At 34.0% G+C, this 14,767-nt stretch overlaps 2 protein-coding genes across 7 annotated transcripts in view; both read right to left on the bottom strand.

Annotated features, from left to right (window-relative positions):
* The window catches only part of LOC116840719 (LARGE xylosyl- and glucuronyltransferase 2-like), a 21,861-nt gene extending 13,066 nt beyond the window's left edge, over positions 1-8,795 (bottom strand). For all 5 annotated transcript variants that reach the window (XM_032807812.1, XM_032807846.1, XM_032807822.1 and 2 more), the window contains exon 1: positions 8,405-8,795. Coding sequence is in view for 1 of the 5 variants with exons in the window: in XM_032807830.1 (XP_032663721.1) it covers positions 8,405-8,438 (34 nt within the window). In the remaining 4 variants the exon portion in view is untranslated. The remainder of the gene's footprint in view (positions 1-8,404) is intronic.
* Positions 8,796-9,330: 535 nt separating this feature from the next.
* LOC116840709 (protein mesh) overlaps positions 9,331-14,767 on the bottom strand; it is a 19,762-nt gene continuing 14,325 nt past the window's right edge. The window contains exons 13-15 of one of the 2 annotated variants that reach the window (XM_032807799.1): positions 14,199-14,381; positions 12,117-12,267; positions 9,331-12,039 (exon numbers count right to left, since the gene is read on the bottom strand). In XM_032807799.1, the coding sequence (XP_032663690.1) occupies positions 11,949-12,039; positions 12,117-12,267; positions 14,199-14,381 (425 nt within the window). In that variant the 3' untranslated portion in view covers positions 9,331-11,948. Of the gene's footprint in view, positions 12,040-12,116; positions 12,268-12,633; positions 13,733-14,198; positions 14,382-14,767 lie in introns of those variants that run through there. The other variant, XM_032807789.1, reaches the window with a different exon arrangement.

The raw sequence follows: 14,767 nt of genomic DNA, 5'->3' as shown, positions 1-14,767 counted from the left end.
GTTGGGTCTTATATCGCTACTAACTAGGAACGTAACGCTCACTTCTCCTAGTGGCTGTACCAGAAAAATTATCTAGTAGCTAGATACAAAAAAATAACTTGTAACTATAATTGGTATAAGTACTAGATAGTTCTAATGTCCAAATCCTATTCAGGATTTACCGATGATTTTCTATCTCGTTACTGTGTAATCATTTTCCATCTAGCCACTATCTATGTAACTAGTATAGTTACTAGATAGTCCTGACATTCAAAAGACTGAGTAGGAATATTTAGCCAGTCACTGGCTAGTGAGCTAGTGACTGGCTAGAAAAGTTATCTAGTCATTACTATCTAACTACTAGTCTTGAAATCTGCTCTACTAGATACATTTTTGCTCGGGGCGGTAGCTGATTCAAACTTAGTCAAAAGGCTAACCGTTTAGCTGTTAAGAATTGGCTATGACAGCTAAGATGCATTCGCTATGAAATACAAATATATTAGGTAACATTAAAAATAGCATTAAATTATTTCAAGTAGCTAAGAAAATGGCAGTTATTCCTAAATTTCTTATCGTATGCATATATTAAAGAAGTTTACCGTGTAGCTACAATCATTTGTTACAGTCATTTATTTCTAGCAGCTAATATTTCTCGTTGTAGTGCCTAAGTTTAACAGTGAATAAATTTAGCTTCGGTAGTATCGACATTAGCTGTCTCTATTTCAGTGACACATTTTACCTGTCACAGCTATTTTTTAGTTCTGGAAGCTAGTTCTTTTTTTGCGTGCAATTTTCGCTGCACAGTACAGTTACTAAGGGTTTCAGCATTATTCATTACAAATCTGATATAAAAATCAGAATTTCGCAGTTGACAATTATTAATTTCCTATCAACATAAACAAAATCATTATATTTTAACATAGTATATATGTTGCAATAGGATACATAAAGGATCATTCAACATAAATGTAAAGTCAGTATTAAGATCTGGTATTTAACAGCTGTCTGTCAATAGCCGATATGAAAAAAATGTTTCTGTAGCACGAAATGTGTCACTGTAAAGTATATTAAGTTTAGGTTGCTGAATACGAACTTAATTCTTATTAATATTGCAACGTTTAGAAGAATTTGTTAAAAAATCGGGCTTGACAGTTTTTTTTACATTGATTAACGTTTAATTAAAAGAAAAAAAATCATACCGATTGCTATAAAATTGTGGTTTCTAGCGATTTTTAAACAGTACATTTCTATTTGTCCCCATTGTGCGATGAGCTCTGGGGCTCGAAGGGTAATACATCCTGTCGGCTACACGTGGGGACGTATCGCTGGTAATCGTACGGCCCGGGTCGTAAATCCGGACGTGCTCGCGTTTACTCGCGTCGCGTGAAGTGAGCGCAAACGAGATCGCGCGAAGCCGAACTGGCTGAGTAAAGGTCCTCGGCCCTTGACGGACGCTAGGCACTCTGAAGGGAGGCCATAGTGGCACTCCCGAGCTAAGGCTAGTGGCACACAAAACAACTTAAGCAGTAAAACGTAAGCAGTAAGCAAATTGACTAATCACAGTCATTGATTCTTCTTACGGTCCAAGAATCAACGACTGTGATTGGCTGATTCGTTACTGCTTATGTCTTACTGCTTAAGTTTGTCTAGGTGCCAACCGGACTGGCACGTCGCGTGAGGCGAACGAGTCGCCAGAGGCTAAGTTCGCAGAGACGAGCTAGTCGCCGCGTAAAGTATCGCAGATTGCGATAAAGAATGTAAGTCCCGCAGAACTTAGAAGAATATCGGAGCCTCGGTTCGAGATATTGCAGGAGAGAGCGTCCAAGCAGTGGTGGAGGCTGTAGACTACTCCGTAAGGGTGTAGGAGTCTCGCGGACCTTCCTCTCAACCAGTAGGTAATTTCGAGAAAATGAAGAACAATGGAAACACCAAAGATACCTCGCGTGAGGCGACTCAACGTGCTGCAAGCAGACACTCTAAAAGGCCAAGAGCCGTCGCTCACACCGGCTAATATAGCTGCCGAGGCGGAATTTGACAGCGAATGATGGCCAGACGGAGGCCATCGCTGTGACGCGGCGACGCACAGTGCCAAAAGGCACACTTGGTGGACAAAACTCTGCCTACATCACAAATCTGCATCGATTTTGATGAAACTTTTTTAAAATACTCTATAATTGAATAATTCTATAATGTCTCACTGCCAAAAATTTGAATAAAGTAAACATAACTTCAAAAAATAACCCCAAACTCCATTATCTGTTATCCCTAATTCGATTATTTCAAACTTCATAACACCATGGTCCGAAACTTCATCACTCCAAACCTTATAGACCCTTATAGTCCTCTTAAACCTGATTACCCACGAGTTAAAAATTCCATAACTCCAAACTCCATAACTCTGTGACTCTAAGCTTTATATCCCTGAACTCCATAACCTGAAAACCTGGTTATGGGGTTTGAAGTTCTGGGTTTATGAATTCCGAGGTTATTGTGTTATGAAGCTTAGGATACATAGTTATGAAGTTTAGGGTTATGGGGTTATAGGGTTTACGAATGTGGACCTTAGGGTCATGCGGTTATGGAGATTGTGTTTATGGGGTTATTGAATTATGGGGTAATCTAGGTTTAGGAGTTATGGAACTATAAGGTTTGGAGTTTCGGATCATGGTGTTATGAAGTTTGAGTTAATCGAATTAGGGACAATAGATAATGGAGTTTGGAGTTATTTCTTGGGATTATGTTTACTTTTTTCAAATTTTGGGCAATGAGACATTATATGTTTACTTTTTTCAAATTTTGGGCAATGAGACATTTTATGTTTACTTTTTTCAAATTTTGGGCAATGAGACATTATATGTTTACTTTTTTCAAATTTTGGGCAATGAGACATTATATGTTTACTTTTTTCAAATTTTGGGCAATGAGACATTTTATGTTTACTTTTTTCAAATTTTGGGCAATGAGACATTATATGTTTACTTTTTTCAAATTTTGGGCAATGAGACATTATATGTTTACTTTTTTCAAATTTTGGGCAATGAGACATTTTATGTTTACTTTTTTCAAATTTTGGGCAATGAGACATTATATGTTTACTTTTTTCAAATTTTGGGCAATGAGACATTATATGTTTACTTTTTTCAAATTTTGGGCAATGAGACATTTTATGTTTACTTTTTTCAAATTTTGGGCAATGAGACATTATATGTTTACTTTTTTCAAATTTTGGGCAATGAGACATTATATGTTTACTTTTTTCAAATTTTGGGCAATGAGACATTATAGTTTCTATTACAATTATAGTTACTACAATTATAGTTTCTATAATTGTACAGTAACATTATAATAGTTCTCAGTAATAGTTCTCTATTTACAAGTATTTTAAAAAAGTTTTATCAAAATCTATGCAGATTTGTGATGTAGGCACAATTTTGTCCACCAAATGTGCTTTTTGGCACACTGTGCGAAGGAACGCTGAGAGATGACCGCTCGCGAGCACAGCTGCGTCTGGAGCGCGGCCGCCCGTCGTACTCTGTCCGTACGGAACAAAATGATATATTATTGGAATATATTTTAAATGTTACGTTGAATTAAATCATATTATTTAATTGAAAATTTTCTAATTTCAAAATTTTGATTTTTCGGAATAATGCACATCCACCAATATTATAGTGATCATACATTCAGAATGCTAATGAACACTGAGAAAAATACTAGAAAATTTGTAAAATGTAAAATTTATTTCTATGAAATAAAGTTTATTTCTATGAATAAACTTTATATTCCCAAAATAAATTTTCCTCAGTGCAGCTGTCATAAAAGCAGATAAAAACAGATCTTTTTTGGATATAAAAATATGAAGTATTAAATACATAAATCTAATCATAAAAAATAATCATAAAAATGTATAAATCTAATCGACAAGTCAGGATATTATCAAAACTTGATATGTTGTAAAAAATAGTGTCAACATTTTTATAAGCAAATTAATTTTTAGTGCGTTATTGCACGGCAATAACATTATTCATTTATTATTTATTCTATTTCAATTAGAAAGAGGAAAATTATAAAATTTATTCATATAATGATGATTATTTTTCACACCTATTTCAAAGATTGTTTTATATTTATTCGAATTAAATATGAATTAATAAAATTCATACCAGTTAAACATAGCATTCGATGATAGTTGTTAAAAATATAAACTTTATGAATGTCCTACGGTTTTAATATATATTTCAGAGAAAAGATATTTAATATTATGTCAATTTAATATCAATACTATCAAATGGATATGCATTTGTTTAAATTCGGAAATTACTGAAAAATTATTTTTTGCTGCTTTTGTAGATTTCTGGTTCATTGTGCAACGCTTACTAATAAGTATGGCATAAAGAAAGCTTTTTGAACATTATAAGGATGCGTTATAAACTGATGCTATAAATATATCGTTAGAGCTACTTGGTATCACTAATTTCTATTCGATCGTACAGATAATCGTAATCTACCTATTATCGTAATCAGTCAAAAAGAATGGATGATCGTATCACGAGATGATGGAATATTTTAATAGAAAATCACGAAGAGAGAATGCACACGTACATAATGTAATAAAAAAAGATCGTCAATAATGCGAAAAGGTTGAAATTATTAAAATAGAATTATAGTATTTTTTTTATATAAAATATAAGGAAATTAAGTGAAGCAGTTTTCTGCTTTTGAACCAAACAATAAATTATTTATAAATAATTATTTATAAACAATAAAAATATGTTGAAGGCCAAATAATTGTGTTTGTTAAATCAAAATAAATAAAAAATTGATATTTATTTCAACTGTTTTAATAAATAAATTTCTTGGAATTTAATAAAATTTATTAAATTTAGAAAAACCGTCCTCTCACTCTGTGTAGAAGAGTCAGTAAAATTTCTACGTCTTATATACGAAAATACGAAACTATTTTGAGTATCAAGCTAAAAGAGACCGAATTAGTCCTTATCTAATTGTGGATAATTGCCTTAAGCGCAGTTACCATAGCCACTTTGCAAAAATAATAGCGATTCCAGGTAACACATACACGTATCAGAAACGTTTCTTAAACGTATCTATAATTTCAGAATTGTAAAGCACCAATGAGAAACGTTTTAACAAGAACCTTTCTGAAACTTTATTTATGAAATGTTTATAAAACGTTTTAAAACGCTTATAAAACGTTTCTTCAACGATTTTTTTCGCAAAAATAACGTTTCACCTAATGTTTTTTCAGTGGACTCATGAGAAACGTTTCAGAAACATTATGAAATATTTTGGAAACGGTTATAAAACGTTTAATTCTAACGTTTATAAAACATTTCTAAAACGTGTGCTACCTGGGATTATTGTCTTGTCGTAGAATGCAGTTAGTATTGAGCAATATCGTGAAATGTTAATAGACAAAACTTTATTCATGCGTTCACGTGATATCAACCGGCAATCGAAGAAATTTAAATAAATCATGCAACACGGCACAGGATTTATAAATACGATATGTCAAATTTTCTCGCGGTATACATTTAAACGGAAATAAAATGCAATAAAAATTTCGAAAACGTTTTTTCTCGTAACAAAATCAATTACTTTTTTAAATATAATCATATCTTTTCTTATCCGTAATGTTGTTCTGGATGTAATTGATCAGTTTCTAAACGCCAATAAAATGCAATAATAGAAATTTCTAAAACATTTTTTTCACAAAAAATAAAGGTTATTTCATTTTTAATTTAAATTTTTTAATTAAACCGTACCTTTTTATCCGTAATATTGTAAAAAGATCTTATCCGTAAAAACATCAAAATAAATTCAGTATTATTTCATAATGTTACTTTTATAGCTATTTTATAACAAAAAAAGGCACGATAATGAAGATTTTCAATAACATATAAATATAATATAAATCCTAATTGTTACATGTTTTAAATTTTATTATTGTATAAAAATTTTATTATTGTATTGCGCATTGTGTTGTAGAAAATGAATTACATGTTGAATATGTCCTAAGCACTTAACATTATTTGTTACATTATATCCTAAATATTATCTGTCTATATCTGTTTAAATATTATCTCCTGCCTATATTGTTAAGTATTGAGTGTTAATCTGTATATTAAGAGTATAATCTATTAAGTGTTAGTAAGTCAAAAAATATTATGAATTACTATTAAATTTATTATTACTATTAAATAATTAATTAATTACTATTAAATTTGTTTGAATTCTTTTTACAATATTACGGATAAAAAGGTACGGTTTAATTAAAAAATTTAAATTAAAAATGAAATAACCTTTATTTTTTGTGAAAAAAATGTTTTAGAAATTTCTATTATTGCATTTTATTGGCGTTTAAAAACTGATCAATTACATCCAGAACTTTCTCCTGCTTGATCATTGTAATTGATAAAAAAAATAGTAGATGAACATCCTGTATGTGACAAGGAGTACGTGCGTGCACGCACACACATACATACACATCTGCACGCACATACATATATACACATCTGCACGCACACACAACTAAATTGTGAGCGTATTTATAATGCATGACGTAATTATAATGTATGCAAATTGTGCGCCATAAATGAAAACGTAATGTTACTTGCGTAGAAATTCCGGATAATTATACAGCTAGCGCGAATTTATGCGTCAGCGTTCGACACGCGAAGGCAGATGTTAACATTGTAAATAACGTCGGTAAATAAACACAGCTTGTGATATATTAAATCGCGATTGACGCTGAGAGAAGCGCAGCAGAAGACAGTATTTATTTATTAACGTTTGTGTAATTACGATGGAGTAGACGTACCGAGTAATATAACACGTTCGCTGTCAGAGTCACATATATACGCGACATCCTCGATTCTCATAACTGAACCGGTATCATATATACGTGCATATGGCACATCAATTGACCTTTTCAAAAAACGCAAGAGTATCAAAAACGCGCTATGCATCTCTCTTTATGCAAAATAAAAATAACGTATCGTGCGATTTATTGTGCTATTCGAAATGGAGTTTGCGATGTGAGATCTTTCTCACGCGTGTATTCAACATTTAGTATTAAGAATTCTAAATGAACTCTCTTTCTTCCTGTGTCTCCCTCTCTCTTAATCGGTAAAAATGAAGCGAGAAACAACGAGCTATTCGCTAACGAGTTGACCTAGACAGACTGTTTGACCCCTTTTGAAGCTAGCGCTGTTTTTGAAGCATCCTACATCCATCTTCTGAATGCTAATCGTATACATGTGACCCCATTTACGTTCCTGGGCAGTGACGTATTCATATGCACGCCCGCACATTTGGCGACCGGCACACATGTCTCAAAAGATAACTATAGCTCTACTTAGTTTCTTTTACAATCCGGCGTCAGTATCGGTCGAGTAGCTATTTATAGCTGTATTTGAGTTTGCGTTAACGTAATAAAATAATCTATTACGTCGAGAAAGCGATTAGTCATCAATATTGCGAAATGTAGACGTTTTCCGCGGAAATCCTTTCGAAGAGTATTCCTCTTCAACATAGATACTATATATTAAGAGAAATATGTAAAACACATAAATTCTCTGTTCAAATAAAATTAATTTCAAGCTGCACAAAGATACCCTGAAAAATATTTGATAGAAAATGATTGGATAAGATTGAAATAGATAGAATTCCTATATTGATTTATATGACCTATCATGCACCGAAGCCGTACAACATAGACTTTCTATATATTTTAATCATATTTTGTGATACTATTCTTTTCAATCATCCTGAATATTGATTTATATAATAAATTGATATTTCTGAATCATAGTATCGCATTATTTTATAATAAGCTACTTATAATATTTTTTTATAATAATTCTTATAATTCTTATAATGATTAAAATGGTCAGATAAAACTGAAAAGAATATCTATGTAGTTTAATAATACTCATATCTTATAATACTACTCTTTTCCATCATGTTGAATATGAAAGTTGGTATAATCAGTTTATATTTATCAATCATAGATAATACATGGTATATGAATTCACTTACGAAATTTCGTAAATAAATTATAAAATATGTGAATCAAAATCACCATAAAATATGATAGACAAATTTTCTATCATTTTCTATCCAACATTTTAAGCAGGGTAATTTCCTCTTTTTACTCTCCTTTTTAATGAATATATTTATTGATTTTTATTTATTCCATTTCTCGAATAACGCGCCAATTCACTAGTGAAACTTAATAAAAAATATATATGTATAATATATAATATATAAAACATAAAAAATGTATATATATATATACATTATTGATTCCGCCATGCTGCCAAGCCGCTAAAACTCGCCAGACACGCGAGCTGTGGTGCCTTTACTCGATCGCTGATACGCGGATAATAATGCAACCAGTACGTACCAGCGCCAGCTCGATTGTCGTCTCGTTCTGTCATCCGGCGGTGCCCATCCAGCCGCGAACGAGCGAAAGCACGACTGTAATCGTAATTTCTGTATGTGATGCCGGCGTAACTGTGTGAATACCGGAGTGCTCTCTGAGGGGCATTCGGCACGCTGGCGACTAGTCACTGTTATTGCCGTCAGCGTCGACGTAAATTGCCACAATTAGCCGTTACGGCGAAACAACGCGTTTGCGCTCCGAGCGTGCAGCCGGAGCAGGAAGTATAACGTAAATTCTTCAATCGGCGAGCGACGACGCGACGTCAGTGCGAGGCAGCTACCGCCGCCCGATCGAAGCAACCGCAACGCGAAACCTCGTGTTGTCGGCAACAACACCGCGAAGTTCCCTCGTCGAGAGATGGCACTCCCATCGCCCTTCACACGCGGTGGAGATGCAGCAACTGCATCACCTGCGTATCGTATCAGCAGGTAAGTTCGTAAACTTATATCCCGCGCATTTTCAAAAAATTAAAGCACATTTCTCGGGTTGCGATGGTGTTCTTTTTTATTTTTGCAGAGTCCCCTGTCAGGCTCATAGCTCATTTGATGTTTCAAATGATTAATCCGTAAGTAAAAAAAAAGAATTAAATGAAAGTTTTATACGGCAAACTGGATTAATCTGCAGATTAATCCAGTTAATCAACTCAGATAATATAGAGAATTCAAAAAGGATTCAAAAAGAATTCAGTCGTATGTCACTAATTTTGAGTCCATTTTCAGATACGAAAAGAATTCTTCAGAGTTCAGTACAATGAAAAAAATTATTTTTGCATATAAAAATGAACTCAGAATTGGTGATATACGAGTGAATTCTTTTTGAATTTTCTGAGCTGTCTGAGAAGTACATTATTATAAAGTTCTTGACGTGACGATTTAGTGCATTCGTTGTTTGAGAAATCTATAAAAATTTAACATTTATTCTTGTATTCGGGTTAATGCGATTATTTTCAACAATTGTCTTCTCCTTTATCATTATTTAACATTAATTATAGAGAGTGTCTGATACAATGCATACGTCCGCTCGTGTAAGTAGAACTAATCAAATTAAACAAAAATATGACATATCATTTTCCAAGTAACCATAATAAAAAAGAGCAGACCGTTGTTTAAAATGATAAACATAAAACAATAAGATTACATTATGTTCAATATAAATTTTTAAATCAATATGAATTTGTAAATCAATTATTACCTTATTGATTCACATTGATTTATGTTGAAATTTAAATTAAGGGCTATGGCACGCAGAAAAACTTAAGCAGTAAACCAAGAATCATTGAATCTTGGGCCGTAAGAAGAATCAACTATGATTGGTCAATTTGCTTACTACTTATATACTTTTCTATGTACTTGTCTCTGACCTTTTTATGTTATCTTGCCGTTTTGTGTTCATCATTTTAAGTAGAAATATACGCGTTGTATCAAATACCTTGTATACAGAATATCTGGATTTAAACGTTGCAACGTTCTTGTGCAAATAGAATTCGTTAAAATAAATAGGATAATCTTCTACAATTTTGTAAATTATTTCGGCAATTATTAAGATTTTAGTTAAGAAAGATTAGCGAATGAACATGTATGATGTGATAGGAAAAACTTTGCAGATAGTCTGAAGAAATATGTCTTAGGCTTATTAATTGTTTTCTAACAACGGTGGATATTAGTCGAGAGCAAAAGATAGATTAATATTGCAAACAGAGAAAAGTATAGTCTTGCGTTACATGTACATGATCTTGGGCTATTTGTCTATATTCGTCTATATTCGTCATTGTTTAAAGATCACAAAACAAGTTCAAGATGTGCGTTTTTAGTCCGCTATACAGAGTTTGTTCTATCGCATCGCATACATCGATCAATTTTTTTTAAAAGTAAAGTTCTGGTTTAAATAACTGAAAAAAATAAGAAATTGTAAGAATTTAAAAAAAAAATAAATAAAGTTATCGATATAGAGTTCCGACCATGTATTTATTATTGCTTCAAGTATAAAAAATTACTTTAAAAAATTAAAATTCCGTCCAGGTTTTTTATACTGAAAGCATCGTCATCAGACGGCAGACAACATTACAGCTCGTGTAATAATTTGAAATAAGTAGAACCAGGAAATTTAAAAGTTGTATTAAGTTTGCTAGAGAATGAACCTTTGCCAAACAGCACACGATATTTCATGGATATCCTACGAACGTCCTTAGGGCATAAGGACGTCCTCTAGACGTCTTTGGGATGTCCTGGAAGATTTATACTATTGAGGTTGTTACATACAGAAAATGTATTTGACAAAGTAGTATTTGCCAATTTGACAAAGTAGCAACATTCGAAGTTATATGTTTTGCTTCTCTTTCTTTTTTATTTGATGTCTCGAAAAAATACTTTGTATATAATCGAGAAGATTTAGGTACATCCTTCAATAGATTTAATACAGTTTTCAAATTTTTTTGTCACTGGTTAGAGACGTTCGGTGAAATTGCATCCAACACATAATACTAGGACCAAATTTCAATTTTTTAGTATTTCTTTATATGTAGAACAATAATAAATAATATGGTCAAAACTTTATATATCTATTTATTCCTTTGAAAAAAATTCGTAAGGATCTCCTATTTTCTTGGCTGTACAGAGTGTTCCAGAACAATCTTCGAAATTCTGAAAGCATAGTATGGATTTAGGTAAATACGAAAGTCCTATACTGTTTTGTAATATTCGCAATTATCGAGATGTTAATTAAATACGATTTATGAGTGATTAGGCGAGATATAGTATATATAGGAGAGGTAGTAGCAACATTTGCTATCGTGTGCTTGTAAATTAGATCAAACTGAACAAAAAAGTCTTCTACTATTTTTCTAATAACTTTGTTGATTTTTAATTATTAATTAAAAAAGATTAATAGATAATCGCTCGCGATAATGTATTAATGTTATCTAATTAATAACTAAAAATCTACAAAATTATTGAGAAAAAGGTAGAAGACTTTTCTTAATTCACACTTCGCGTGATCATTCACAAATCTTCTTTAATTAATATCACGATAATTATTGCGAATATCGCAAAATGATATAAGACTTTTATGTTTACCTTAATCCGTATTATTCCTCCACGAAAGCTACGAAGGCTGTTCTGGGACACCATATATAAATCAGAATATTCCTTTAATTAATATTTCAAAAATATTTGCAGTTTGTGCAAAATAGACATTTAATTTAATGAGTTCTATTTGCACGTGAGCGTCGCGACGTTTAAGTTCAGCTATTCTGTATCGTAAATCGTATATCATATAACAGTATCGTAGATTATATAAAAAAACAAGTAATACACTCGCGAAAAACTATTTCCTTATGTATCTATCTACTTTTACCTTCTTCTCTCGTAAAAATATATTTAAATAAGTTCAACGTAAGTGTGAAACGATGTCGGATGGAGTAAGTTATAATAGAGTGAATATGAAAGATGCAAAAAAAGAAAGAGGTGATGTAAAATAGCGCTACTTCCCTAAGAATTCGGGAATAAAATCAATTGATTTCCGTAGCTTTGCTCGTGTAAGGCATAGGCTCGTCCTCCTCGCCGATCTTCCGCAATCGCTGCAGTTCCGCGGCCCGCGTTCTAGAACACCGCGTACGTGCGTTTTTAGTTACGATTGGCTTTTCGGGAGAAACTCTGTGGAAGAGCGAATTTGATACCTTGCCAGGGCTTCCTCATTCTCTCGTTCCGCCCTACGGTTCCTGAGAATCTTATGCCCGACGCAAATGACTACCAGTAAAATTGGAACCAGACAAGCGAGTATTATGCCAGTTGTAACGCCCGCTTCACGAGAACTGTATTCCTGCTGGCCTGTGCAGTGCGAAACAAAATCGTTAATATCATACATTGAGATATTGTAGTGGTACAGTTTCCTTCCTATGAGAAAAAACTGCATTACATCACAACGAATGCATAATCGGCTGCAAATCCGTCAGATAATTCCGTCGATAATCTGCCGCGCTCGGATGAATTTTATAACGATGTAAGCGAGATCCTCAAGCGGAAAAGGAAAGAAGGCGATGCAATGGGAAGAATTCATGATATAACGCTGGTGGCAAATTTCCATTCCATTCTAATGCCGTTTCACGCAGCATTATAATGATATGAAGCTTCTGTTGCTAATAATATTCTGTACATGCGTGTGGAATAGAAATTTCCCCTCGTCACGTTTAATAATGCGTATAAAATTTTATTAAAACAAGCACTTTCATATATACAATACGTGAACAAGATAGGTGATATGATCGAATTATTTATGAAATAAGAAAACTGGACGTTACAATAATATAATCATTATTGCATTTAATCATTCCTTCACGCTACGACGTTCAATGTTTACATCAACCGGCGTTGGTTTACCAATAATGGCGACGATATATCTAATCTAAATACAAATAATACTGCAACTATTTCTATTCCACAGCAAGAACAGTAACATATTCTCCGCTATTTACATATGATAATCTTATGCTTAAGAGATATCGTACGCAAAACTTCGTATTTTTTAATGACCTGTCTATTGATATCTGTTACTTTTTTTCTCTTTTCGTGTGTACCAAACTTCGATCGTTCTCGTAGAATGTATTAATACTCGATCCCCGTTAATCCCCTCTCTCTCTCTCTCTCTCTCTCCCCCCTCCCTCCTCTCTCTCGATGTTGGCTCTACGTGTGTCGGATGTACGTTACTAGAAATTGGAATCGAGATATACTGTCATGGGCACATGCACTTACACGCTCACGCTAACGACAATTTACAATAACGAAGATGAGCGCGCGCGGATCGAGCAATTTCGCTGGTGATAACATTGCGCCTATCGACGAACCGTCGTTTACACGTCACTCTCTTTAGGACTGGCTGTTTTTCTCATCGAGTCGGTACTGTCCGACTCCGTCGGCGAGTTGGGCTCCTTCAGATCCCACTCTTTCTCCTCAAAGTCAATGTCCGGTCTATTAGGTAAAGGTTCGTTCGTGCGATACACTCTGTCGTATATACGGCGCTTCCTAGAGCTATTATTTTCAATTGTGCTATCGTCGCTAATTGGAGAAACGGCCCTATCGTACGGCTTTAGCGGCATAGTCTGCTTCGACAATGTGGATTCATTGTCGATACCAGACCCGCGATCGATAGAGCGCCATGATTTCGTGGAGCTTCCCGTCGACTGTTTCTTTCTTATGTAAAAATAGCCACCGGCGATGCAGCCCACCACGGGTATTAACACGGCGCTAATAATGCCCATTGTCGTCCACGCTGTACGCTGAGCGTACTCGACATGACCTATATTTATATATAATACGCATGAAAAAGATTGCAGCATACAGAAGAGCATATCGATCAAAAGATCCTATTGGAGAGACGACGGAAGAAGGGATAACGATGAAGTGGATGGAGAACGTCACAGAAATAAGAGAACTGGAAGGATAGGAGGAGATGGTAGAAGAGGAGTCGTGCTAAATCAATTGACGTTGTTTCTTAGAGATTCTACAAACTCGACTCGCGAGAGCGGGCTCTCGCTGATTAATTGCTCAAGTATGAGCTTAGAGACGGTTTAACTTTTAAAGCAAGCTGATGGAATTGGTCCGCCCCGAGTTAACTGGTGGTACTAACTGCGCGCACCGTTTAATACTTCCCCCATGTACCTTATTCCATCTTGAAGCATTTAGTTTAGGATTGTTAGGCAGGTACGGTAGGTAGGTCCTAGTAGGAAATTAATGTATTGAATAAATAGTGTAGAAATACTCACGAAGGCACTCCGTGTATCCGTATTCCGGTACGTTCCATCGACCTTCTGGCGTGCATACCCGACGTTGATCGCCGACGAGGATAAAACCCTGATTGCACTCAAAATTTATTTTTGTTCCCGGGGTAAACTTGAAATTGTTCTTGCGGCCAAATCGTGGTGTTTCCAGTACACCGCAGGATATAACTTAAAGAATAAAATATTATATCGATTTAGCATTAAGTGTCACCGCCACAGACTTATATATTAGATGGTAAACTTAGTTCCTGCGGCTCACAATTAGATTACGTTAGTTGTAGGTGTAATTTATTTTGACATCTGAAACTGGCTGCATTTTAGAGCTTAGACATTTGTCAATAAAATTCAGTGCGAAGAGATTCACTTAAGCGAGCAGTGCTATTTTTTCTTTTGATTAAATATGGAACGTGATAAGTTGTTTTTTCGACATGTGCTGCTTCATTACTTTGACTTGAAAAAAACTGCAGCTGCAGCTCATAAATTGCTTTTCGAAGCTTATGGCAATTATGCTCCATCGGAAAGAACATGCCAAGTATGGTTTCAGCGATTTAAGA

This window comes from Odontomachus brunneus, unplaced genomic scaffold, assembly GCF_010583005.1.
Source record: "Odontomachus brunneus isolate Ranch 3 - 2012 unplaced genomic scaffold, Obru_v1 Obru_scaffold_002, whole genome shotgun sequence".
Lineage (NCBI taxonomy): Eukaryota > Metazoa > Arthropoda > Insecta > Hymenoptera > Formicidae > Odontomachus > Odontomachus brunneus.
Note: the sequence above shows the minus strand (reverse complement) of the source record. Positions and strands in the feature narration are given on the sequence as shown.